Raw genomic sequence first — 25,702 nt, forward strand, 5'->3', positions numbered from 1 at the left:
AGAGTTACATTCTCACAGAGCAAAGGTGCAGTGAGTTACAACAAAGAAAGAACCAATTAGCTCAAAGGTCTGATGTGGTTAATTCCAAGGCTACTACTTGTTTTTCTTACATTCCAACTATGTTAACCAATGCACTCCCAGGTGCACAATGGATAAGGGATATGGGCACTTGGCAGCAAGCATTGGCTCAACAATGAAACCCTACACCAGCACTACTCTAATAGTTTTTAACTCTTTGAAAGGCTCTATATTTTGAGAATGTTTTAGGCTTCCCATGTCTCTAATGGTTGGGAGGCTGTGAACAATCACATGCGTAGCTGCAAGAGTCTGGATAAACCTGTCAGGCAAGCTAGAAAGCCATCAGAGGGGTCTGAATTGAAACACTCCTATCATGCCCAAGAGACTTATTAACTAAATCCCTAAGTTGACTTTTTCCAGAGAAAGGTGGTCGGGGATAGCCCCCGTTAATGTCAGAAGAGTTGGTGAAAGGTACAAAATAGTAAGACAGACAGATTCTAGTTTTGGGGTAGATGCTCGAGCAGATCCAGGGGGTCCCTCGAGTCATGATCCGCCTTGCTCATCATGGCTCTTCCACATGACCTTGTCATGGGTGGGATCTCCCATGCTGGCTCCCAGCAACTTCCCAGGTAAAGAACCCGCCTGCCAATGCAGGAGACCTATGAAACATGGGTTCCATCCCTGGGCCAGGAAGATCCCCTCAAGGAGGAAGTGGCAACCCACTCCAGTATTCCTGCCTGGAAAATTCCATGAGCAGAGAAGCCTGGAGTGCTACAGTTCACAGGATTGCAAAGAGGCAGACATGACTGAAGTACTTAGCATGCACAGATAAGTAAACTCTGATTCTCATAAAAGGAGATTAGCTTTTATTTATCCAAGAAGCAACTGATCATATACCAACTCACAAGGGGAAAACTGTGCATGCTATGAGCTCACAGCACAATTCAGTGAACGATACACAATGAACAGACATTAGAGCAAAACAACAACAGTCATTAAAAACTCCCAATTTCTTGAGCTGAAAAATATTCTTAAATAAATTTAGGGCAAAGAGTAAGTAAAATTTGATTTATGCTATAGCCAAGCAGAAGGGAGAGGGCTAGGGATGATGACTGCTGCCCTGCTTGGCTTACAGGAAAATGGCAAACAATCCAGACAGCCCTGGATTGACAGGGGAACGTTTACATAAACTAGAAAAGGTCTTAAAACAAATAAAGGCTAAAAGAGGTTTATATTTACTGGCCTTAAAAGATGTTGAAAATATTTTAAGTGAAATGAAGTTCTAGGATTCCATTTATGATTTTAAAAGAAACCAAGTCAAGCTCTTATTTCTACATGTACATACATACTACACATTGGTACACACACAGCAAAGGTGTGGGAGGATACACTATTGATGTGGATGGGATTACATTATCCAGTGACAAAAGTGACTTCTGAGGAAAGGACAAGAATAGGGTGGTAACTAAGGAGGACTTTTAGTCATCTGTGAAGTTTAAAAAGACTAAATCCACAATTACCTGTATGATTAAAGATAAAAGCAACTATAGAATTAAAGATTGTTTAGAAAATGACGACGGGAACAACATAGAATGGAGCCAAAGAAAACTGGATTCAAAGAAAACCACAGTCTCAAAGGCCTCTATTATTTAATTAAGCATTTAACTGTTTCTGACAGAAGAAACTACCAGTATAAAGGCCTGTCTGAAGAACAGCACAGAAACCAACGTGGCTGCAGTAGAGCAAGTGAGAGTAATAGTTACAAGTTCTGTTTGTTTTTTTTTAAAGATACCAAAGGGCCAGATCACAAGGGCCTTAAGGTCACTCAGGGGCTCCGCTCTCATTCCAAGTGAGATGGGAAAGCAGAGGAGGGTGGTGTGTAGAGGACTGACTGACCTTAACTTTAAAGGATTGCTCTATTTCTTTGTAAGAATGTACCCTAGGAGGTGCCAGGTTAGAAGCAAAGAGGTCAGTTAGGATGCTGCTGGAATAATCCAGATGAGGGGTGAAGGTGGTGAAAGCAGTGAGGGAATGAGATGTGGTCAGATCCCAGATAAATCCTGATGGTAGAACCAAAAGGATTTCTTGAAAAACTGGTAATGAATAAAGAAAGAAAAGAATCAAAGATGATTTCAAAGGTTTTGGCCTAAGCAAGTGGAAAATGGAGCCACCATAACGGAAAAGGAAAATGTGAGTGAAGTGCATTTGAGAGGTCAGGAGCTCCACTGTGGGAGTGCTATCATTTGGAATGACATTCAGACGCCAAGGAGTAGCTGGATATATGAGTAGGCATCTATGAATTGAGCATGAGGTGCTCACAAGGCAGAGAAAAGTAAAACAGACTGAGAAGGGGAGGCCTGAGAAACGGGATGAAAACCTACACAGCTGAGGTCTTCTCTAGGCAAATGACAAATGTCATCAAGTATGTTACCGCTGCTGAAAGAGCAAGTAAGCAGATGACTGGGACCTGCTCACCAGACACAGTAATGTGGCGGCCTCTGACAGCCCTGACACAGCAGTTTCAGCTATGGGGAGGGGAGTGGGTAGGCATGGGGAAGAAGTCTGCCTACAATGGTTTCAGGACAAAAGACAGACATACATGTTCCTCGAAATGAAAAAACACTGAAGTTACCCAAGGTCACACCTCAGGCACAAAGGACTAACCATCTTTTCCTCTGAGAAGCTGCTGCCTTTCCACCAACAATATCTCCAGTCCCCCTTCACACTTCCAACGTATGAACATAAATAAGATACTAAATGGCCCCTAAATCTTGATAGCGTCCAATCCACAGTTAGCCCATATCCCTCCTTACAATCATTTAGCACAAGTCCAAACCCTGTCAGGGGGATCATTCGGATGAGAGGTGAAGGTGGCAGCAGTGGAGGGAGGGTGTCAGGGACACTCTAATTCCTGTGATACGAATCTCATGCTGGCAGTAAGTCAGTAATAAACTTTTTTTAAAGCTAACCACCCCCAACAAAAAACTCATTAAAGTTAACAGGCAAATGAAAAACTGGGAAAATATTTACAGCATGTAGCAAAGGGTAAAAAATATATATTATTAAAAATATATTTAATCACAGAAAATTTCAAACTTATGCAGAGGGTTGTAAAATGAACCCTCAAGTACCCATCTCCAGCCTCAGTTCCTGCTGCGGCCCGTCTTGTTTGTCAGTACCCCCACCCATTTCCCCTGTCTAGCTCCGCAGATTCTTTTTTGAAGCACATGTCAGGTATCACTTCATTTATTGATATTCAGAACTCATATCTAAAAGATGAAGATTCTTTAAAAAACTGTAACTGGTAAATAATGATGATATAGAATTCCTAAATAATGAATATCCTGTCAATGTTCAAATTTCAGTTTCTATGGTTTGAATCAAGGCCCATATGAGTTCTATACATTGTGCCTGCCTGCTATTTCTCCTAAGTCTTCTTTAACCCTGCTATTGATTTCTTGAAGAAGAGTTTTCCACTTGGGCACTGTGCTGACTGCTGGCCTGAGGTGCATTTAACAGGTCCCTCTGTCCCCTGAACTTCTTACAAACTGGTACTCAGACGTTAATTGGACTCAGGTCCAGTTTTGTTTTATGTTTTGGCAAGAAGAGCATGGGTATTGCTTTGAATCTCTAAATGTCTGGGTGTTACTCTTTTGGGGCTGTTAGCAGTTTTTCAGGATCATGGCTTAGATCCATTAATTCATTAGGACTTGAAAAACGGTGATAGTTTAAAATTTCTTCTTCATTTTATTAGCTGGGATATGTCTATTTAAAAAAATCTTCTCATTATCTATTTGGTTATTGTGAGGTAAAGTTTGCAAAAGAAAAACAGGATAATATTTGATTCTTTCCTTTATGGTTCCCTGGCATTCACTAATTAGCAATGAACAGCATATTTTTAAAGATCATTATGAACTCATGGATTTTATGTATGTGTGAATCAGATTTCATTATTATTCCCACTGAGGTTCAAACGCTTATCTTCAGGTTGGCTCCTGACTCTCTTTGCTAATCTCAGAAGTTTCTGCTAGCTTCACTGCTTCTGTTGTGGTAAGAGTTCCAGGTACCTCACACACTTTCCTGACCTAGCGACAGGACAAGCCATTACTCCAAGAAGCCCTAGTCCTTCCTGGAAATGGTATTTAGCAGTCACAGTCTGGGTGCTGGGGGGCCCACTACTACTAGGTTGTTCATTGTTTCTACAAGCTGTTTCAGGAGACAGCGATAGAAAAATAATTTTTTAAAGAAAAAATACATCAGGTTCATTCTGACTCTTCTAATTAAAATTCAGGAGTGCAGGCTTTACTTATAACCACATTGATGTTATCTGTCTGTTCATTTTCCAATACTGAAAGTCCCTGTTCTTAGTGATACCCATGTAACTGTTTGCTTTATCACACACACACACACAAACACACACATTCATACCTGTGTATGTCAGATTATGTGTGTATACATAATGTAAAATCACCAGAAGGAAATATACCAAAATGTGAATATTAATGGGATAAGAGATAATGAGGAGTTATAATTTTTTTCTTTTAATCCATTTTTATACATCCTAAATTTCTACAATAAACATCTATTATCAGTAGTCAGAAAAGAAAAAAAATAATCTTATTTTTAAAACCACGGCTGGCTCACCAACTTTTAAGCCAACCAAAGCACTCCTTTAGTGAGTACACAGAATTCTTTAAAGGGTATTATGTAAACCCTAGCCTTAGAATCGCAAAAGCCTAATACAGGTTACCACTGCTGCCTACCCCAAACACCCAGACCCTGGCTCCCAAAGTAAAATAACTTACATCCCTCACAGATATTGTTTCCTCTACTATGATCTCCATCTCTGTCCCAGGGTGAACATCACTCCCCAAAGCGAAAAACAGGAACAGCTAAGATTGAAACAAAGGTATAAACACAATTTAATTTGAATTTTAAAATTCTATAAATATATAATTTATTTCCAAAAGAGAAAGGCCAATGATCATAAAACATTAATAAAAATCTCAAATTATGTAAAAACAAGTCTTATGTTGAGTAAAGTTACAATTTAAACAATAATCTTGACTGCCTAGAAAAGTAAGATTCTTTATCACCAATGTTTTTACTCCTAATAAACATCTCTCACAGATATTTATTCTACTATGATCTCCATCTCTTTCTCAGTCATTCCTCAAGGAGATTTGCAATTATTGTATGCTGTAAGCATTAACTGTGTTTTTTCTGAGTCCTTCATTTGTGATCTTATTTTCTGTCCAGAGGCCCCATATACTTCAACTCCCAGAAACCCAAAGAAAAAAATGTAAACCTGATCTCTTGTCTGTTCAGTTTCTTACAGCCTTACTTTTCCTTTCTAATGCAATTCACTTGTCATGTTTCTCATTCTCTGAGCTTGTCATGTACTACTATTTGCTAGAGTTTGGGGAAGAACAAATTAAGGGTGCGGGGTGGTTGGGAAACTAATTAAGTGGATTAGTTCCATTACAGGGATCCAGGAGCCAGGGGGATCTTGATATATGAGTTCAGCTTACCCTGATACAGAGTCCTAACAGTAAGGACATCACTATGCCTTCTGGACTGTAATGAAAGTTTATTAAGTAGGCAGGGCTTCTGGCAAAGGTCAGTCTGATAGTATTTTATACATAAAATGAACAATGATAAGAAAAAAGCTGCTGTGAGTCTATTATGGAAGGCAGTAATTAAACTCAAAATCAGTACACTGTGTTTCATTAAATCTAAAATACTGCTGGTTGTTACTTATTATTTGATGTACCACTAAGAAAGCAAGCACAGCACCAGCTAGAGCTGTAGGAAGCCACTGACTGTGAGATGCACTAAATCTCACAGGTATTAAAATGTAGGAGGAAAGGGGTGAATTTTAGAATTTATGAATTATGGTGGTTGAAACTAGAGGCCATTCAACTTTAAAGATCCCCCTTAACCACAAAATTTTCACAGGAAAACAATTTTATGAATATACTTTGATGTAACATTTTTGATTTAAACACAGAGAACTAACTATATGGATATATTCCTATAGATAAAAGGTATAATCTAAGGAAAAGGAAAAATTTTTTAAAAAAACAGTGTTACTACAGTAGTTAAGGAAAGAATTTTGCAATTAAGGGCTTCTGATCATGGGAAGGTGGGTTTTGGTCTGTTGGGTGACCTCCTTTTACCTGAGAGGAAGTTGGTGCTTTTCCAGGACACAGTCCCAGTGAACTCCCCATCTTCAGTCCTGCTTCCTTCAGAGTGCATCTGTCTGGCACTATAAAGAATTTTGATAATGTGGCAAATGTTACTAATTCCTACCTCTTTGGGCAAAAGAATACACTGAGATCATCTTTCTTTGAAAATCAAGAATGTTAAAGAAGAAAACTGAGTTGTCCTCCATGCAAAAGGATTATATATATTCTAGTTGTTTGATTTCAGATTTTCTCACTCTAGAACACATTATTCTTGTTATCTGTACAACAGTGCTAAGAAGAGGCAGCTATGAATGTTCTAGATTCATACTTAATAAAAACCAGAAAGCTGTTGGTTCCAAGGATTATGTAATATTGTGAATTGATTCATGAATGATGGATTAGCTTCTTTCAAGTTTAAAGCTGCTGTGATGACTACCATGAACAGTTTGAGTAAATTAAGTCTAATGACAAGATGTGTTACAGAGGTAAGAATCAAGTCTCTGGTTACAATGATAACTGGTGTCACAATAAAATTAGCAAAACAAAAACTTTGATAATAAACCTGGAAAGATGTAACTAGATCAAAACCATGACTAAAATGAGCATCAGTTAATCAAGAAGAAAGATGTTTTACTTTAGAAAACAGAGGTGACTGAAATTTGAGGTAAGACTTTCTGTAATTCATAAGGAAGACACCTGGATGACAATATGGTTTATAAACCAGTTTATAAAAGGTACCTTCAGAATATTAGGTATTAGAAGTCACTGTTTAAAGTAAACATGTTGACAAAGATAGATGGCATGATTATGTGTCAGCTTTTGAAGGCTAACAAAAAGATTTACCTGGACAAAGCAGTTTCCCATTTCTATCAATAGGCCTCAAACAGCTGTTCTCAGCTATAAATAAAAAGATGCTGGTTAGTGGCAGCAAACAAACAAAAAAATAAAAGATACTCTACTGTGGTAATTAGCAAGAAGTTGAAAAACACAAACAAACAAGAGACAAAAAAAAAAAAACCCAGCAACAAAAAACCACGTACAGGCAATCTTCCCTTTGCGCAGCAGCACAGAACCATAAGGACCCCTGTGCAAGGTGAAACTGTGCAGAGAAATCTTAATTAGAAAAATTACGATCACACTGTGACTTTTAAAAATTTCTGTCAAAACATTAAAACTGTCAGTTATATGTGTACACTGAAATGAAAAAAATAGTAAAACTAACATTTACACTCCAATTTAAAACACTACAGACATGGAGAACTAGAATGTTTCCTTTGCAAAAAACAGATCAAGAATCGCTTAAACAGGGCCTGCTTTCTTCTCGTACAGCTCGCAGGGCAGGGTGAGCATCTTCTTTGCCCTTGAGTGATACTAAGTCTGGATCAGCTTCTAGTATTTTATGCTTAGTAGTTTCAATTTCGTGAAATATCTCCAAGAGCTCCTTTAACATAAAGTTTTGTGCCGGCATCAGTTCCTCTGGGATTATCTTCATAACTTTTCATCATGACCACTTTTCTCACTTCTGTGAGTTCATGCTCACTGGCTCCTCTGGCTGCAGACCTTGAGTCTCTTGAACGACAATAATCGGCTCCATATGTTTCTTGCCTGCACTTTCCCTGTTGTTGGCTAATTATCCTTTTTTTTGTTTGTTTTTTTTTGGGTAAAACATCACCTGGTTTTATCACTGGGAGAAAAGGAGACCATAAACTACACACTTTGCTGTCCATGTGGTGAAATGAACAGCAGCTGTGTACTGCCAGTTACTGACATGCTTTAAAGAGTGGTCACTGATTACAGCTCAGTTCAGTTCATTTCAGTCGCTCAGTTGTGTCCGACTCTTTGTGACCCCATGGACTGCAGCACGCCAGGCCTCCCTGTCCATCACCAACTCCTGGAGTTTACTCAAACTCATGTCCATTGAGTCAGTGATGCCATCCAACCGTCTCATCCTCCGTCGTCCCCTTCTCCTCCTGCCTTCAATCTTTTCCAGCATCAGGGTCTTTTCAGATGAGTCAGCTCTTCGCATCGGGTGGCCAAAGTACTGGAGTTTCAGCTTCAGCATCAGCCCTTCCAATGAATATTCAGGACTGATTTCCTTTAGAATGGACTGGTTGGATCTCCTTGCTGTCCAAGGAACTCTCAAGAGTCTTCTCCAACACCACAGTTCAAAAGCATCAATTCTTCAGTGCTCAGCTTTCTTTATAGTCTAACTCTCAACACTACTGGAAAAAGCACATCTTTGACTAGACAGACCTTTCTTAACTGTGTATATGCTGCTGCTGCTGCTGCTAAGTCGCTTCAGTCGTATCCAACTCTGTGCGACCCCATAGACGGCAGCCCACCAGGCTTACCTTCCCTGGGATTCTCCAGGCAAGAACACTGGAATGGGTTGCCATTTCCTTCTCCAATGCATGAAAGTGAAAAGTGAAAGTGAAGTCGCTCAGTCGTGTCTGACTCCTAGCCACCCCATGGACTGCAGCCTACCAGGCCCCTCCATCCATGGGATTTTCCAGGCAAGAGTACTGGAGTGGGTTGCCATTGCTACTTCACAGTAATCTGCAGACTAAAGACCTTATAGCAAAGTCTGTACTTAATGCGATGACTCAGTATCTGGTGGCAGCTGACATTTGAACCATGCTGCTGGGTAACTGATAAACAATGAAATTCACCCATATCAGAACTGCGCAGAGACTACCTAGATTTAAAAGTTAGGTGATTTTTATGCTTAGTTAGTAAATGGATTAGGGCCAGTGTGCCCTGTTTTTGAGGATGCGAAGATTCCCACTTTGTGGGAAGACACTAGGTTTTAATTCCAAACAGAATTCTTACCAAGTTGGATATGAAGTTGGGGAATTCGAAGGAGTGGAGTGAGCCTTCTAAGAGGGCAGGAATGGCATGGGCCTTGGAAGGTCTAACTGTATCTGAGCAGAGTGGAGTCTCTTTGAGATTCCTGAGTTCTAGCCCTTATACTACAGTGATGTAAAGCTGGCATAGAATTCTAATACAATCTCCTTGATAACTGAAACAGCTCATGTTAAACAGTTCTCCAATTTAAAAAATGCATTTAAAATACTGGTGTTTTTATTTTTTTTTAATTTTCATTTTCTTTTGACAAATGCCATGTGTCTTCTATGTGCCAGGCACTGTCCTAGAAACTGACAATAAGCAAAACAGTCATGGACTCTGCCTGCAAAGAGCCTCATCTAATGGAGGAGATGGGACGTTCATTGCACAAAACACAGGCAGTTATAGAGTAAGTACCACAAAGGAAAGGACGAGGTGTTAGAATGAGACAGACAGACTGAGGCTGTGCAGTCAGGGATGATGTGGAGACCAAAGGAGAGAATAATGAAGAGTACTAAGTAGTACTCTTGAAGTACTCATGAAGAGTAATGAGGACGGAGTTCAAAGAGATTACAGAACTAAGAAGTCACAGGGGTAGAAGAGACCTTGTGCACCAGGAAAACCAGAAAGTAAGCATGGAAGTGTGATGTGAATGACAGATGAGTGGAGGGCGAGGTGAGTTAGGCAGTGGTCAGAAGGAGGAGGCTCCTGTAGGCGAGGAGCCCACAGGCAACACGTTACAAAATACAAAGAGCACAACAAAGGGCTCTGAGCAGAGGTGACATGATCTGACGCACCTATGTTTAAGGAGATCACTTGCTATATAAAGAACAGTTTGGAGGGGAGGAAGAGTGGAAGGGAGTCTGTGACACGGTAAGACAATGAACTATTCGTCTTAAGAAGCCATATATTTTTAATCAACTTTATTGAGATATACTTTACTTACAGTAAAACACATCCAGTTTATGTGGTTTACTCCGTTCCGTAAACCACCAGCAAATCGAGGTAAAATTTGCATCACCCCCAAATGCCCTCATGTTACTCTGTAGCCAACCCCCCCAACCCCTAGTCCTGATCTGACTCTGTAACTCCAGCTTAGGTTTTCTTTTTTGACAATTTCACATTCTAAATGCAATCCTAAGAGTACCACTCTTTCATGCTAGCTTCTCTTGCCTGGCATGATGTCTTTGAGATTCACCCACATTTTGCATGGGGTGGTAGTTCACTTCTTTTATTGATGAATAGTATCCCCTTGTCTGGAATTTGTTCACCTGCTCGTGAACATCTGGATTGTTTCCTGTTTTGGGTTATGAACATTTATGTACAGTATTTGCAAGATTTATATTTCAATTTTTCATGGATGAAAATCCAGAAGAACTGGTAAATGAATGTTTAAATTCACAGGAAATAAGCTGACTCTTTACCAAAGTGACTATCATTTCATGCTCCCACAAGCAATGCAAGGGATTCCAGTTGCTCCACATCTTTGATATCACTTGGTTTTGTCAGCATTTAAAATTTCATCATTCTGCGTGTATAGTGATGTGTCATTATGGTTTCAGTTTGTTGGCTAATGATACTGAGCACCTTTTCCTATGCCTGTTGCGTGCTCACAGGTAGAGTTTCTTTTGTAAAGCAGCTTCCCAATTTGAGCTGTTTGTCTTCTGATTAGGTGATAAGGTGTTTTTTGTTTTTTTTTTTAATGTACACTGGATGCAGGTCTATTGACAAATCCATATTTTATAAATTTTTTCTCCCAGTGTGTGGCTTGCCTTTTCAAATGCCTTTTGAAGAAGTTTTAAATTTTGCAGTAGTCTAATTTGCTTTCTCGTTCCTGATTTGTACTTTCTGAGTCCTATCTTTAAAAAAAAAAAAAATCTCTTCCTTATGGTAAAAGTAACAGATTTTCTATGTTTTCTCCCTGAAATTTTAGTTTTAGGTTTTAAAATTTAAATGATGTGAGTTCATTTTTTACATGATGCAAGGCAAAGCTGGACTCAATGGACATGAATTTGAGTAAGCTCTGGGAGTTGGTGATGGACAGGGAGGCCTGGCATGCTGCAGTAAATGGGGTCACAAAGAGTCAGACACGACTGAGCGACTGAACTGAAGGCAAAGTTGGAGGCTTATTTTTGCATTTATGGCTATCCAACTGGTGCAGCACTGTACGCTGAAATACCCCATGGAAATACCTTGGCCGTTTGTTGAGAGTCAACTAAATGTGTTTGCATCTGTTTCTAGCTATTTCAGTGTAGTTCCATTGAAAACACTTTAGAACATTTCGACATATGATCTCTGTTACATATTCTTAAAAGATCCCGTTAAAAACGTGAAAACTATTCTTAACTCATGGGAATAACAGGTTGCAGGCCATAGCTTGCTGACCTCTGCTCTATGTATCCACTCTCATGATAATACACACTTGTTGATTTCTATAGTTAGGGAGTAAGTCTTGAAATCAAATAGTGTAGCTCGTTCACTTCTCAGGGAATAGGGATTCTGAAAGCCACACAAAGCAGCCAAAAAAAAAAAAAAAAAAAAGGAATTCTAAACACTGGCAAGGATGTGAAGAAGTTGCAACCCTGATACATTGCCAGTGGGTGTGTAAATGACTCAGCCACTCTGGAAAACAGTATGGCAGTTTCTTATAAAGTTAAACACAGTTCTGCCATATGATCCAGAAATTCCAATTCTGTACATCTACCCAGGAGAACAGAAAACGTTTGACTACACAAAGACACAATCTTTACAGCAGAGTTATTCATAAAATCCCTGAAGTGGAAACAATCCAAATATCCAGCTACTAGTAATGAACCAACAAAATGTGATATATCCATACAATGGAATAGTCAGCAAGAAAACGAACAAATTATTGAAACATGCTAAATCATGGATGAATCTCAAAAATAATATAAGTGAAAGAAGCTAGTCACAAAATACTATATATTATATGCTTCCATTTACACGAAATGTCCAGAAAAGCAAGTCTAAGGGACAGTAAGTAGATGAATGGCTGTTAGGGACCTGGAGATGAATGATCTTTTTGGGAGTGATAGAAATGTTCTAAAACTGGATTGCTGTGATGGTTGTATGACTTTATACATTTACTAATAATCACTGAATTACACTTAAAATGGATGTTTTATCATATATAAATTATACCTCAATAAAGTTGTGAAAGAATACCTAACACCAAGTAAACAGTGAATTTGCAGAATGTTACATTCATTATGATAGAATACATATAAATGTAAAAATATAATGTACACATACATATATGTATGGAGTATAATATATATAGTACAATGTGAATTCAGAGACTAGATACACACCCAGATCAGATATACTGATTGCAATTGGGGAGGGAGGGAGGGAGGGAGGGTTAGGGCTGAGGAGAACAACAGGGCTTTATTTGTCATATCTGAAGGAAAAACAAACATGGCAAGATGTTGACGTTTGTCCATTTTGGGTGGTAGATGCATGAGTTTTCCCTAAATCATATTTTTTGTATAAATACTCTCCCATATTTTTTCAATTAAAAATCAAAACAAAACTAAATTAAACCAAAAGCAAACATAAATGATTACCTAGTTCCTTCAATAATTTTAATTCCTTTATGGCTTTAATTCGAATATCAAACACCACCTAAAATAGAGAAATAAACTAATGACTGTGTATAAGTTAAAAACAATGGGAGGAAGGGCAAATGAAGATTATTACTGTGTGCATATGCAGATTATCTGAGTTACTAATTACCTGACATTTGACAATTTTTGCACACTTGAAAAAAAGTTATTCCCTTCCCTGAAATTCTCCCATAAAGTCAAAGGGAAAAACTTAGATATTGGTTAAATTTTTACCAAATTGATAATAACTGGAACAGAAAAAGCCTCCTACAGAAAACTTTAGAAAACTAAAGACATAATAGTAGCGAAAGGCAAAAAAACTGAAAAACAACTCACCTTTCTGATGATAGCAAACAAAAGACACTGTAGACAATCATAATTTTTTATGTCAAGAATGATGAATTCAGGGCCAATAAGCATTAACTATATAAAAATGTACTAATCCAAGAGTACTATTTAAAATTTCTATGTAAATTATCTTATTTTAGACATTTTTTCTTTTTAAAAAAATTTAGGCTAATTGCCTCTAGGGCACAAAATTGTGGAAATATAGGGATAAAGATAATCATAGACTCTACTTTCCCACCAGTGCCCCTCTCCCAGCTTGTCCCACCACCACTTCTGCTGTGCCAAGACGGAGCAGAGCCTGCAGTAACCAAGGACTGCATCAGCCTCCTGCTCAGGGTCAAGGAGGTAGGTCTCTTGAGCTATGCAGTACTGACCTTATATTATCCCTACTACTGTGCAAACAAATATTAATGCACCTTGAGAAACTATAATTTTATATAAAAGAAAACATTCTAAGTTTTCAAAATGAAGTTACAGAAAAAAAATCTTAGAGATTACACAAATGTAAAAAGATGTTTTCTGAAATTCTGTTTAAGGAAACCAGTATAACAGTCTTAAATGGGAAAAAAATGAAGAAAAATCCTTTTTAAGAGCAACTGGCTTTATATAGAGCAGAGTATACTGTAGAGCAATTTTAAGATAAACTTTGTAAAATCCAAACACCAAAGAACACAAAACCAAAACAAATACTTGGCTTAAAAAGTACAGAAAAAACTCTTAAAAATACCATTTCATAGTTATCAAAGTCTGAAGATTCCATGAACTAATTAAAAAGGTAATTCTCACATTCTAATTCTAGGCTTTGGAGGAGAAAAAAGGCACAATTTCTTGACATGTGTCAAAGGCTAACAAAGGTAAATAAGCAATAATCAAATGTTACAAATAAAAAGGTGACTTCTGAAGATTTATAAATTTACAGAGATGTTTGTTCCAAAAGATTAGGGTACTGCTTTTTAAACAAAATTCTATTAACTAAAAAACTGTCAGCCACACTTATAGTCTACTCACTGTGTTAAGAGTTGCTGATATTTTAACTTGCTCCTCTTCAGATTCTAATTGGCTTAAATTTTTAACTTGGAGCCAGTTGATCTCATTCACAGTATCTATCCATTTCCCTTGTTTTGTCAACAAACTGTAGGTAAAAAGACATTTTAAAAATGTGTGTTCACACAGTCCTTTTATGGATCAGAGAGGATTGGAAAATTCATGCTTTTCCTTAGGCACCACTTCCAAAATTTACCACTTAACGTGGCTAATTAAGGTGACTAAGTTCTACTGAGTTGGGCTTTTGAATGTTGACTATCTTTTTAGGGCAGTGTTAGTATTCTACAGAGTCTTTTTTCATGATTCCAAATATTCTTTGCCTTATACAAATAATTTGTTGCCACATTTTTCAAAGAGAAATGTTGTAATTGAACTATCAGTTGTTAACTTCTACCTGCGTACTATAATTACTAGGGGAGCTTGAAAAAGGGATTCCCTGGTGGCTCAGGCAGTAAAGCATCTACCTGCAATATGGGAGACCTGGGTTCGATCTCTGGGTCGGGAAGATTCCCTGGAGAAGGAAATGGCAACCCACTCTAGTACTCTTGCCTAGAAAATTCCATGGATGGAGGAGCCTGGTGGGCTACAGTCCATGGGTGGCAAAGAATTGGATATGACTGAGCGACTTCACTTTCACACCAAAAGCTCACCCACAGAATCCAGAAGCAGCTTACCAGGAGGACAGCATGCACACTGCGCAGACTGACACTGGGTAACACACCGCGTCTAATGGAGACCACGCACACCATACACACCGTGTATTTGTATTTCTATTACAGAGGTTAAAAATCTATTATGACTGCAGACGGCAGTGGAGTGTCTTGTTCTAACAAGATTTTCCTACAGATAATAGTAAAGGTTCCTAAGGAAGGAGTGACTTCTAATTTTCAGAGGCACTGAATGGGCCAGCAGAAGGCCTCTTTGGAAGTATGTAGCAGAGAACTCGGAGAAGGCAATGGCACCCCACTCCAGTACTCTTGCCTGGAAAGTCCCATGGATGGAGGAGCCTGGTAGGCTTCAGTCCATGGGGTCGCTAAGAGTCGGGCACAACTGAGCGACTTCACTTTCACTTTCATGCACTGGAGAAGGAAATGGCACCCACTCCAGAGTTCTTGCCTGGAGAATCCCAGGGACAGAGGAACCTAGTCGGCTGCCATCTATGGGGTCGCACAGAGTCGGACACGACTGAAGCGACTTAGCAGCAGCAGCAGAGACCTAAAACACAATTCTACACTTCATTTCAGTTATTCCACAATGGGACTCCACCTTGAGTCAGCAATCCTAAATGTGGCAAAGCTTAAAGCACAAAGATGCTCCCTGAAGACCACTTTCAAATAATGAAAACTGGGTAATGACAAGGGTGCTCACTAAACTATTTAGGACTCACTATATGCAGACCCGTGTAAGCTCTTACCTCCTTCAGTCCTTACAGGTGTATGAAGCTGGTGCTAATTATTATGCTCATTTTATAGAAGAAGAATCTGAGCAGAAAGAGATGAACTAACTTGCCTATAGTCACATTACTAGTAAGTGATAAAGCAGAAAACAAAGCCAGGCAGCTGGCCCCTGAGGCCTTGTCCCTGCCCACTCCTCACACAGGAGCACAGGCGGGGAAACACAACATAGGTTATTATGCAGCCATGAAATGAGCTGTATGAAGAGACTTCAAACATGAGGGGAAAGCAGGATTTAACTATTTATCTACAAAACTGTCACTATGTTTCTTTTAAACACTAAAAGAAAAAAAACCTTCAAAACAAAATCCCAATTATTTGAGCTCAGAAAGCTGACAGAGATGGTCACTGCACGAGTGGTACAGGGATGCCGTTCTGGGGCTCCTGTTTTCACCCCCTGTATTTCCCAAGTCCTAAAAAACATATATGGCTTTCTAAAAAGAAATATAGAATAGAAGTTTAAATTAAACAAGGTGGGCAAATAAGTGTCTGGAAAACACTTGTTGCAAAGAGAGTGGTAAGTATATACAAAATAAACACAGTTCACAGTGCCCTGCTTCTCTAGGTCACAGCCACTAACACATAATAAGACAGAGCCTGTAATCTAAGTGCATTCACAGCATTGATAAAGCAGGAAACTGATCCACTGGTCATAACCTACAGTCTTCAATGTATGGAAACTGGGGGGCTTACGGTATATGATACAGTGATCATAGAAATGTACTGGCACAGACATGGGTAACAAAAATGAAGAGAGGAAGTGCTTCTAAATTTCAAATGTGACTCACAGGAATTGAGGGTGTAACTCCCCACTTAATTGCCCTACCTGGGCAGCTGGAGGATGGCAAACAGATTCTAACAAAAAACTAAACTGCAGTCTGAGATTCTTGTGACAAGACAGACAAGTCATAATACCCTCCTCATGAAAAATTTTGGGAACTTTCTTTGTGAGAATGTGCCCTCAGTCTTATGATGAGTACTAATTAGAATTATTTGATAGGATTCTGCTTTATTGCCAACTAACCTACACTATATCTAGCCTATACCTATATTATTTAGTTACCACATTTACCAAATTAAAAACAAAAGAAATCACATTATAATATCATTTTTTTCCAGGTTGCCTAACCAAGAACATTCCTATTTATGATTTATAGAACACAATGTCTAGAAATAAAAAGAAACATTTAACTCTTATCATTATTAACATAAAGCTTTAGAGTTCTAAGAGGTAGCACTGTAACTAAAATAACTTTAAGAAGCATTCTCTCTCTTTAGCATGTTACCTGTTACCATCATTAGAGCCCTGGATTAAAACTGAGCTTCCATTTCTGAGGCCTTGCTCTCTGAATGTCTTTTTCAAGTCTTCCTTGGGAATGGTGGTCCAGTTCTCTTCACCTCTAGATTCAGTGTTGTTGATTAAGATGACTCCCTCTGGAATTGCTAGGGCTGTGAATACAGTGCCTATTTCCGCATTAGATGGAAAGACATGTGGAGATTCTATCAACTGCTGGCACTCCTCTCCCTCACTGCTTGTTGCTACATGAAGAACATTTAAAAGCAGAGGTTCACAGTCGCTACCGGTTGGAATCTGGATTCCGCCAACCTACAACAATATCAAGTCAACCGTTAGTACAGTTCATATTGGCCAAAGTTAAATCAACATAGTAATGCAGTAAAAGACATTTCTAGAATAATTCTCATCTTTTTTTTTCAAGTGAAATAAAGTTTTCACAAAATCTCTTTCAAGTATCAGAAGCACAACTTTAGATTTTGAAGCTTTTTCTTAGCCATCGTTTACTTTTTAGGAGACAGATCGCCAGTGGAGACAGACATGTGAGTCCTCAGAGGTGGTAAAGACATGAGAAGGACCAAGGACAGTCCGTGGAGGGGTGAGATGCTCCTCACCCCTTTCTTGACTGTGCTCCCTTAGTCACCTCCACCTCTACTCAGTATAGCGTCCCGCCCTGCTGAGTCCTCATCCCGAGCCTGGACAGACCCTACTGGGCACTGAGCTCAGTGCAGTGACTTACACCTCATGCCTGAAGGACAGAGACGGATTACTCACCTCTGTGTCTAGCTTCTGACACACAGCCTGGCCCCATGGAGATGCTCTACAACTATCCCTCAACATATCACCAGCATGGATTGGACTTAGAATTTATTGGACATTTCAGCAGTTTTCTAATATATGTGCTGTCACATATGCTGAATAAAATTTTATCATAATAACTTAAAACATATCCAAAACTCTCAGGACATTTCTTGAACACTTTTTTACCTCTACCCCATTCCATACAAAAATGTCTTCTCCGTCAGCGATTTCAATTTCACACAGTGCCAGGTCATCTCCTAGGAAGATGAGATTGTCAGTGAAACTGTTCTTATGATCCTCAAAAAGAAAAAAATATTTAAAGACAGAGCTGAGATACAAACATCTGTCTGAAAAAGCATTCTCATTAAGGAAAATTAAGAAAAAGGCATTATGGCTATTATACTGATATTATTTTTATCTTTATTCCTTCCATCAGGCTTTTTACTTTTTCTCATTTTCATTTTATGCAAGCATGTTCCCCAAAATTTTTGTGGGCATGATAGCAGGAAAAAAGAATCAACATAAAAGGTCAGCTGTACTTGAGACTGTGAGCACAGAGAAGACTCACACGTCACATGGTCCTCACCCCACCACTACTTAGCTGCACGTCCTTGTGGACTTCAAGCCTCTATGCTCAGTTTTCTCATTTATGAAATGGGGATAAAAGAATTTTGTGAAATCAAATGAGAATTTATACAAACACTTGTCTTAGTCTTTGGCTCCATAAGTCCAAGATAAATGTTACTGGTGTTACTGCTATTAATGTTTTGTTATTATTTAAAGGAAGTACTTTTAAGCTCTTAAAGTACTTTTGTCTTGTTACCAAATCTGAAGTTGAGAACTGGGTAAAAAAACCAAGCCGTATTAAATATTTAAATAGTTTCAAGCCATTTTGCTCAGAAGTTTGTGGTAATACAAAAAAAATTTCCAAAGCTTTAAAATTTTTGTTTAGGTGCTAAGAAAAGTAATAGGTAGGGGGAAACTGGCCAAGAGTAGAAAATCATATGAGCCCCACAAAAAATGCAAATATATAAAATAAGTTGCTGTGTCTTAATATTTATCTTACCATTAAGTGTGTGGCAAACATGAAGTCCTGCTGGTACAAACTTTGCAACACTAAGAACCATATCTCCTTCCCAAAATTCTAACAGCTGCAGAATATGAATGAAAGAAAAGAAGACAATGAAAAATAACACAGAGATTAGTTTTCCAGATTAAACAAGGAAGAGCACTGTGCCAATTTCTTTATGTAGCTGATACAAACGAATACGACAATGCCCACCCAGCATCAAAAATGGCGGAAGAAGCATTTTTCATCGTCAACTTAGTCAAATCCAGTTAATCTCACATCCATTAATGATTCAAGAACCTTGACATACACAAAGAGCACAGTGACCTTCTCAACAACATCCATTTCTACTTAATTTACTGGAAGACCACTTTTATCAGAAGGCAAAGTGATCTGTGTGCCAGCCCAGGAATCCTGGTCCCAAAGAACAAAAATTAGGTGTTTAATCAGCCCTATTCAGGGAGAAGCAGCACACGTGAATATTCTTGCTTCTTGAAAGGAATGCCTCCCTTTGTAAATTTAAAAAGTGGCAGTCCTACTTTATTCAATAGATTAGCAGGGATTTTTTAAGTTTCTAGCTCTAGGAGTCTAAGGACTGTGGCAACCTCACCAAAGCAACATCACTCATAAAGGTCAGTCCTATTCAGCCTCTCTCCACAGTATTACAAGACAGTTCTCTTAAAAAGAAATTTCAGGGACTTCCCTGGTGGTTCAGTGGCAAAGACTCTGCACTCCCAATGCAGGGGGTCCAGGTTTGATCCCTGATCAGGGAACTAGATTCTACATGCCACAGCTAAGAGGTTGCATGCTGTAACTAAGACCTGGCCCAGACTAATAAACAAATAATAATAATAATAATAATAAAAAGAAACTTCATACTTACACACGATTACTTAACTGTGTCAGTCACACAGACTCCTGCCTGTGGGTTAATTCTAAGATAACAGAGTGTGTGCGGGTGTATAGCACATACTCAGTCACATCTAACTCTTTGCGACCCCAAGGACTGTAGCCTGCCAGGCTCCTCTGTCCATGGGATTTCCCAGGCAAGAATACTGGAGTGGCATTATTAGAGAAATGCAAATCAAAACCACAATGAAGTATCATTTCACATTGGTCAGAATGGCTGCCATCAAAAAGTCTATAAACAATAAATGCTGGACAGGGTGTGGAGAAAAGGGAACCCTCTTACACTGTTGGTGGGAATGCAAACTGGTACAGCCACTATGGAGAACAGTGTGGAGATTCCTTAAAAATCTGGAAATAGAACTGCCATACGACCCAGCAATCCCACTGCTGTGCATACACACTGAGGAAGCCAGAACTGAAAGAGACACGTGTACCCCAGTGTTCACTGCAGCACTGTTTACAAAAGCTAGGACATGGAAGCAACCTAGAAGTCCATCGGCAGACAAATAGATAAGGAAGCTGCGGTCCATATACACAGTGGAATACTACTCAGCTATAAACAAGAACACATTTGAGTCAGTTCTAATGAGGTGGATGAAACTGGAGCCTATTATACAGAGTGAAATAAATCAGAAAGATGGTAATGATGATCCTATATGCAAGGCAGCAAGAGACACAGATGTAAAGAAGTCTTTTGGACTCTGTGGGAGAAGGCGAGGGTGGGATGATTTGAGAGGATAGCATTGAAACATGTATATTACCATATGTAAAACAGATGACTGGTGCAAGTCTGATGCATGAAGCAGGGCACTCAAAGGGACAACCCAGAGGGATGGGATGGGGAGAGAGGTTGGGAGGGGCGCTCAGGATGGTGGGATACATGTGCACCCATGGCTGTTTCATGTCAATGTATGGCAAAAACCACCACAATATTTTAATTATCCTCCAATTAAAATGAGTTAATTAAAAAAAAAAAATACTGGAGGGGGTTGCCCTTTCCTTCTCCAGGGGATCTTCCTGACCTGGGATTGGACTAGTGTCACTTGCATCTCCTGCAATGGCAGGTGGATTCTTGACCACTGCACCACCTGGCAAGCCCTAAGGTAAGAGACGCACACTTTAAAACACCAAAAAGCATGACTGCATGAATCTAAACGTCACGACAGTGACTAAGGCCTTCTCCACTTGAAACGTTACCCTAAGCAGGGTCTACCCCAAGTCCACCTACATCAACACTGTCAGGACTGGCTCAGAAATAAACTTTTAATGGAAAAGTTCAGAAGTATTAGACGATTTTAGAAATCTTGATCCTATATTAAAATATCATTCAAATCAACTAAAGTTAAAGAATAAAATGCCTGCTTTTCTTTGTACAAGGGGAAACTCAAAAGAAAGCTAGTAATTTTGATAAATGATACAGTTTTTCAGAAAATTCATTTATTTCTATGGGGGAGCGCTTCCATTTTCTATTGCTCTTTTCCTTGACAGGATGTAGTGTGGGGTAAAGTAAAATTAAGAAAAAGAAACAGTAGAGAAACCAGGGTTGGAGTCCGAGTTCTACTGCTAACTAATGTCTGACCCTAGGCAAGCCATTACATCTCTTTAAGTCACAATTTCCTCATCTTTAAAATGGGGCTATCTTGTCCTCGTGAAGTTGAAGAATCAAATGATACAATTTATATGAAAGCACTGTAAGCAAAACAAAGAGCACTACTGTTGTTGTCATTAAAATACAACTGGATAAATTATTTGCAGACCATTATTATAACCATGTTTGTTTCAGTAGACATTTTCCTTCCCTTATAAATCTTGTTAATAAATGTTATTCCACAATAAAAGCAAGAAAAGTTAGTTGCTTTTATTTGTTTAGTGGCTCTTGGTTTTAGGCAACATAATTATCTATCTTTTTACTCCTTTTAAAAAGCAATTCTTTCATTTATTTTCCCTGACAGACAACCTTATACTCTTTCTCTCCCCCAAATTAAATACACCAGGCTTGCTTCTTCTCTGAAAACGTTCTGACAGGACCCTTTTGAGTCTCGACTGTGAAGAAGAGCTCTTTAAAAACACGGACAAGTGAGGGGAGACATTTGGGCCATCCCTCCATGGAAGTGGCAGATGTAGGATTTTCCTAAGCTGCTGTTAAAAATAAATAGCTGAATCCTAAACAGAAGTTTAAAAAGGAAAATCCAGCTTGAGATGGACCTTAATGTCTGTTAAGAGGACGTGAGGCTAAATTACCTGAAATATTGATTGTCGAAGATCTCCTAAAGTTTTCCTTTTATCAAAGGTCAAATCCCACATGCTTTCTGTTTGAGATACAACTGGGTGCAGAGCCCCATTGAAGAAATGATAATGGGGGCCGAGGTGGAGATGCAACTCAACAGTATTGTTTGTAGAATCACATTCTGCCCTTTAAAGAGGCATAAGAAACACATAAATGCCATGTTTTTATAAAAGATACTGTTTTATCTCAAACCAAAAATATCTGATTTACAACATAAAGAAGTTCTCCATTTAAGTAATTATAATTAACATTCTTTTCTTCCATGCTCCAAGAGGTCACATTTCAGTTTCTCAATTAATAGCTCTGCCACCGTGAATTCCAAGGAAAATAGTTTTAATGTACGCTGTGCAGTGTTACTCTGAACAAATATTGACACTTAAAATCTTCGAATGCTGAGATTATCTTTACAAGCAAAATGCTGGAAACATGCTCCTAAACCGTGGTAAGTGCTATGGCCTGCCTGCTGCATTCTTTCTGGAATTATTAGCAATCGTCCGCCACTCTTCCCCAGTAGCATGCTGGACACCTGACCTGGGGAGCATGTTCTGCAGTGTCATATCCTTTTGCCTTTTCATGCTGTTCATGGGGTTCCTGTGGCAAGAGTACTGGAGTGGTTTGCCATTTCCTCCTCCAGTGGACCACGTTTCGTCAGAACTCTCCACCATGACCCGTCCGTCTTGGGTGGCCCTGCACGGCATGGCTCATAGTTTCATTGAGTTACGCAAGCCCCTTCGCCACGACAAGGCTGTGATCCATGAAGGGGTTACAACTTCTATTTTCCTCCTTCCTTCCACTAGACCTCACAGACCCTCCCATAAACTATCTGAAGTCAGCCTCACGATCCCTGGAGTCTACTCTCTCCAGGTCATATGTCCTCAGCAGCAGCCTTGTGTCTGCTACACTTCTGAATCCATGGAGCTTCTGTGAGGCACTGCACCAAAAACACTCCAGAGCTCAGCCAATGGAGAGCTAGATGACTCATCTGTTTGTAGCCACCACTCAGGTACCTCAGGCACAGTTCTGTGAATGTGGTCAGACACAATAGCTTTTGATGACCACAGTATAAAGCTTAGTGTTGGCTGACTAAAAACCCCCTGGGTTGTTCCTGTTTTTAGTACTAACTGCTAATCCACACCACCATGGAGGTTGGTTATTTTTCACACTTCAGATATTTGACTCTCATAAATTTTTATATTTTCAGTGCCTTGATTTTTGTTGCAATTTATTTCCTTTGATCTTAATTTGCCGTTCAATTTATTTTTTCTCAGCTTCAAATCAATGATAAAAATGTTGAACACATACCTGCTATGTATGCAGCCCCTTGAGTCTATAAGAAGACTGTAGGAACATCCATTTCCCTAATCCAGTACCCTATGGACCCACCAACCCAGAAAACAAATAAAAAACCAGTTCTTCACAGTCCAAGGTTAGACCTCAAAAGAAAAATGTTGAGATCATCAAGTTCTCATAAATCATCCATTTAATAATCCATTGTAAGTTTTCGCCCAAGACTGACATTAAGCCAACAGTCTGCAGACCCCACATTTCCTCCCTTTTGCCTGTCTCTGGTGTGCCGTTGTTAGGGGAAGCACACTGAGCGAAACCGCCCACCCTGGCCAGGCACCATGGTAACCATTTGCATGAGTTGTTTTATGACAGGAGGTCCTGATAAGGAATACGGAACTAATAAGCCACCACCAACCAGAAGAGTTCGGGAAAGGTGGAAAGGAGACGCCACGTGTCCACCCACTTCCCAGAATCCCTCTCGCCAGCATTCATCTTGGCTGAGCGATGCATGCGCCACCAGGAAAGACCCTGAATTAGAATGATTGGCCAAAGACCACCCGGAAACTAATCCCATCACCATAAAACCCGAGACTGTGAGCTACGCGGCAGAGCAGTTCTCCTGGGTTTCCTTACCCTACTCCTCTCCACCCGGGTGCCCTTTCCCAATAAAATCTCTTGCTTTGTCAGCACATGTGTCTCCTTGGACAATTCATTTCTGAGTGTTAGACAAGAGCCCAGCTTCGGGCCCTGGAAGGGGTCCCCCTTCCTGCAACGCTGTCAACTACAGGCCAGTTCTCCACAACTACTTACACATGAGGGGGAATTTTCATGACAGACTCTGTCTGTGCCAAGGAAATAACTCATTCAGTACAATGGAGTGCTCAGATTTCTCTAGTTTTCTTAGACTTTGATCCCTACTTAACAATGGCCAGTTAAGTGTCATTATTTCATCACCCTCACAGATAAGGGTAATTTCAAAGTAAAAGATACTCTCAGTATTAAAATTCAGCAGCTAATAACATGACATTGGCATTAAATAGCTGACTTTTTTTCTTCTTTTATTTTCATTACTGAATACTTAATTTAAGACCTCAATTAGGTCTTTGCTCCCCAGAAAAACCATTCAAATTCTAAAAGTAACTTAAAGTTACCTTTTTATTTGTAGTTCAATGTTAGCTGCATCCATTTCACTCAGCAAATGATGTGGAACCTTGTATCGTGGGTTAGCTCGAGCTGTGAACAAAACTTTTCATTAACTTGTGCTGACTAAATAAAATCTGGTTGCTGAAAAGGAAGTATGGAAAACTATAAAGGACCGTGCTGGAAGCTAGGAAAGCTTCTACAGTCTGCGTGAATACAAATTTTCTCTAGATCTTAGTTTCCCCATCTGTAAATTGAAAATATTAAAACATAAAAAAGGTAAACAGTTCTTTAAGCCAAGCTAGAGAATTCCATTTCTTCAACTCTTTTTAAATATACCTTTTAAAAAGAACACGTGCTATTTTCTTCCTGATACCAAATGATCATTATAAATAAAAGTTCTAGAAATGATGGTTTCTAATGTAAAAGAAATAAATATTACCTATAATCATACTCCTAGGGAATACTGCTAAAATGTGATCTATATACTTCTTTTTTTTTTTGAGGATTTATATATACTTCTGATGTTTATTCTACACAGTGTGTCTGTATACACACACACACACACACCCCCCACACACCTATTTAAAGCAACTGAGATTATAGTCAACAAACATATAACTTGCTTTTTCATTTAATACACTGCGAATATTTTTCCAAAGCTTTAAATGACTGCATGGTAGCCCATTCTATAAATAGCTTAATTAATCCATTTCTGTTGGACATTCGGGTGATGTCCAGTTAGTCATTACTACAAAGGAACAGGGGTAACGAGTATCTTTGAACTAAAAATTTATACACAGCTCTGATTATTTCAAAACAAATCTGTACAATTATTGGCTTAAGGTTTTTAAATACATACAACCAAACCAGTTGTATTAGTTTATATACCTACCAAATGTAGAGGGAGTGCTAATTGTTGAGAACCAGATTAATAGAAATACTTGATTTGGGAGGAAACAAGTCACTCACTGCTGTTATGATTCATGTTTTTGGTTATGGGCTAGATAGATCTTTTTTGGCAGTTTATCGGTTGTTCTTATTTCTTCTTTTGTACATTATTTATATCCTTTTTCCAATTTACTACTGAGCACAATGGAATAAATGTAAGAGCACTCTACAGACAGGGAAAATAAATTTGTCATATATGTTTCTGTTTTCCATTAGCTTGTCATTTGCCTTTTGGCATTGTGTAATAAGGTTTATGTGGGCTTCCCTGCCAGCTCAGATGGTAAAGAGTTTGCCTGCCATTCGGAAGACCAGGTTCAATCCCTAGGTTGGGAAGATCCCCTGGAGAAGGGAATGGTTACCCACTCCAGTATTCTTGCCTGGACAATCCCATGGCCAGAGGAGCCTGGCGGGCTACAGTCCAAGGATCACGAAGTGCCACAAC

General features: G+C 39.1%; 1 protein-coding gene across 14 annotated transcripts in view; it reads right to left on the reverse strand.

Annotated features, from left to right (window-relative positions):
- The window catches only part of USP40 (ubiquitin specific peptidase 40), an 83,936-nt gene that overhangs the window by 24,126 nt on the left and 34,108 nt on the right, over positions 1-25,702 (reverse strand). For 11 of the 14 annotated variants that reach the window (XR_008716102.1, XR_008716103.1, XM_055586503.1 and 8 more), the window contains 10 exons: positions 24,321-24,402; positions 21,837-22,008; positions 18,684-18,768; positions 17,804-17,874; positions 16,809-17,128; positions 14,033-14,156; positions 12,638-12,695; positions 7,050-7,103; positions 6,198-6,286; positions 4,824-4,910 (listed from right to left, as the gene is read on the reverse strand). Coding sequence is in view for 12 of the 14 variants with exons in the window: in XM_055586503.1 (XP_055442478.1) it covers positions 4,824-4,910; positions 6,198-6,286; positions 7,050-7,103; positions 12,638-12,695; positions 14,033-14,156; positions 16,809-17,128; positions 17,804-17,874; positions 18,684-18,768; positions 21,837-22,008; positions 24,321-24,402 (1,142 nt within the window). In the remaining 2 variants the exon portion in view is untranslated. The other 3 variants (XM_055586506.1, XM_055586507.1, XM_055586508.1) reach the window with 3 other exon arrangements.

This window comes from Bubalus kerabau, chromosome 6 (assembly GCF_029407905.1).
Source record: "Bubalus kerabau isolate K-KA32 ecotype Philippines breed swamp buffalo chromosome 6, PCC_UOA_SB_1v2, whole genome shotgun sequence".
Classification (NCBI taxonomy): domain Eukaryota; kingdom Metazoa; phylum Chordata; class Mammalia; order Artiodactyla; family Bovidae; genus Bubalus; species Bubalus kerabau.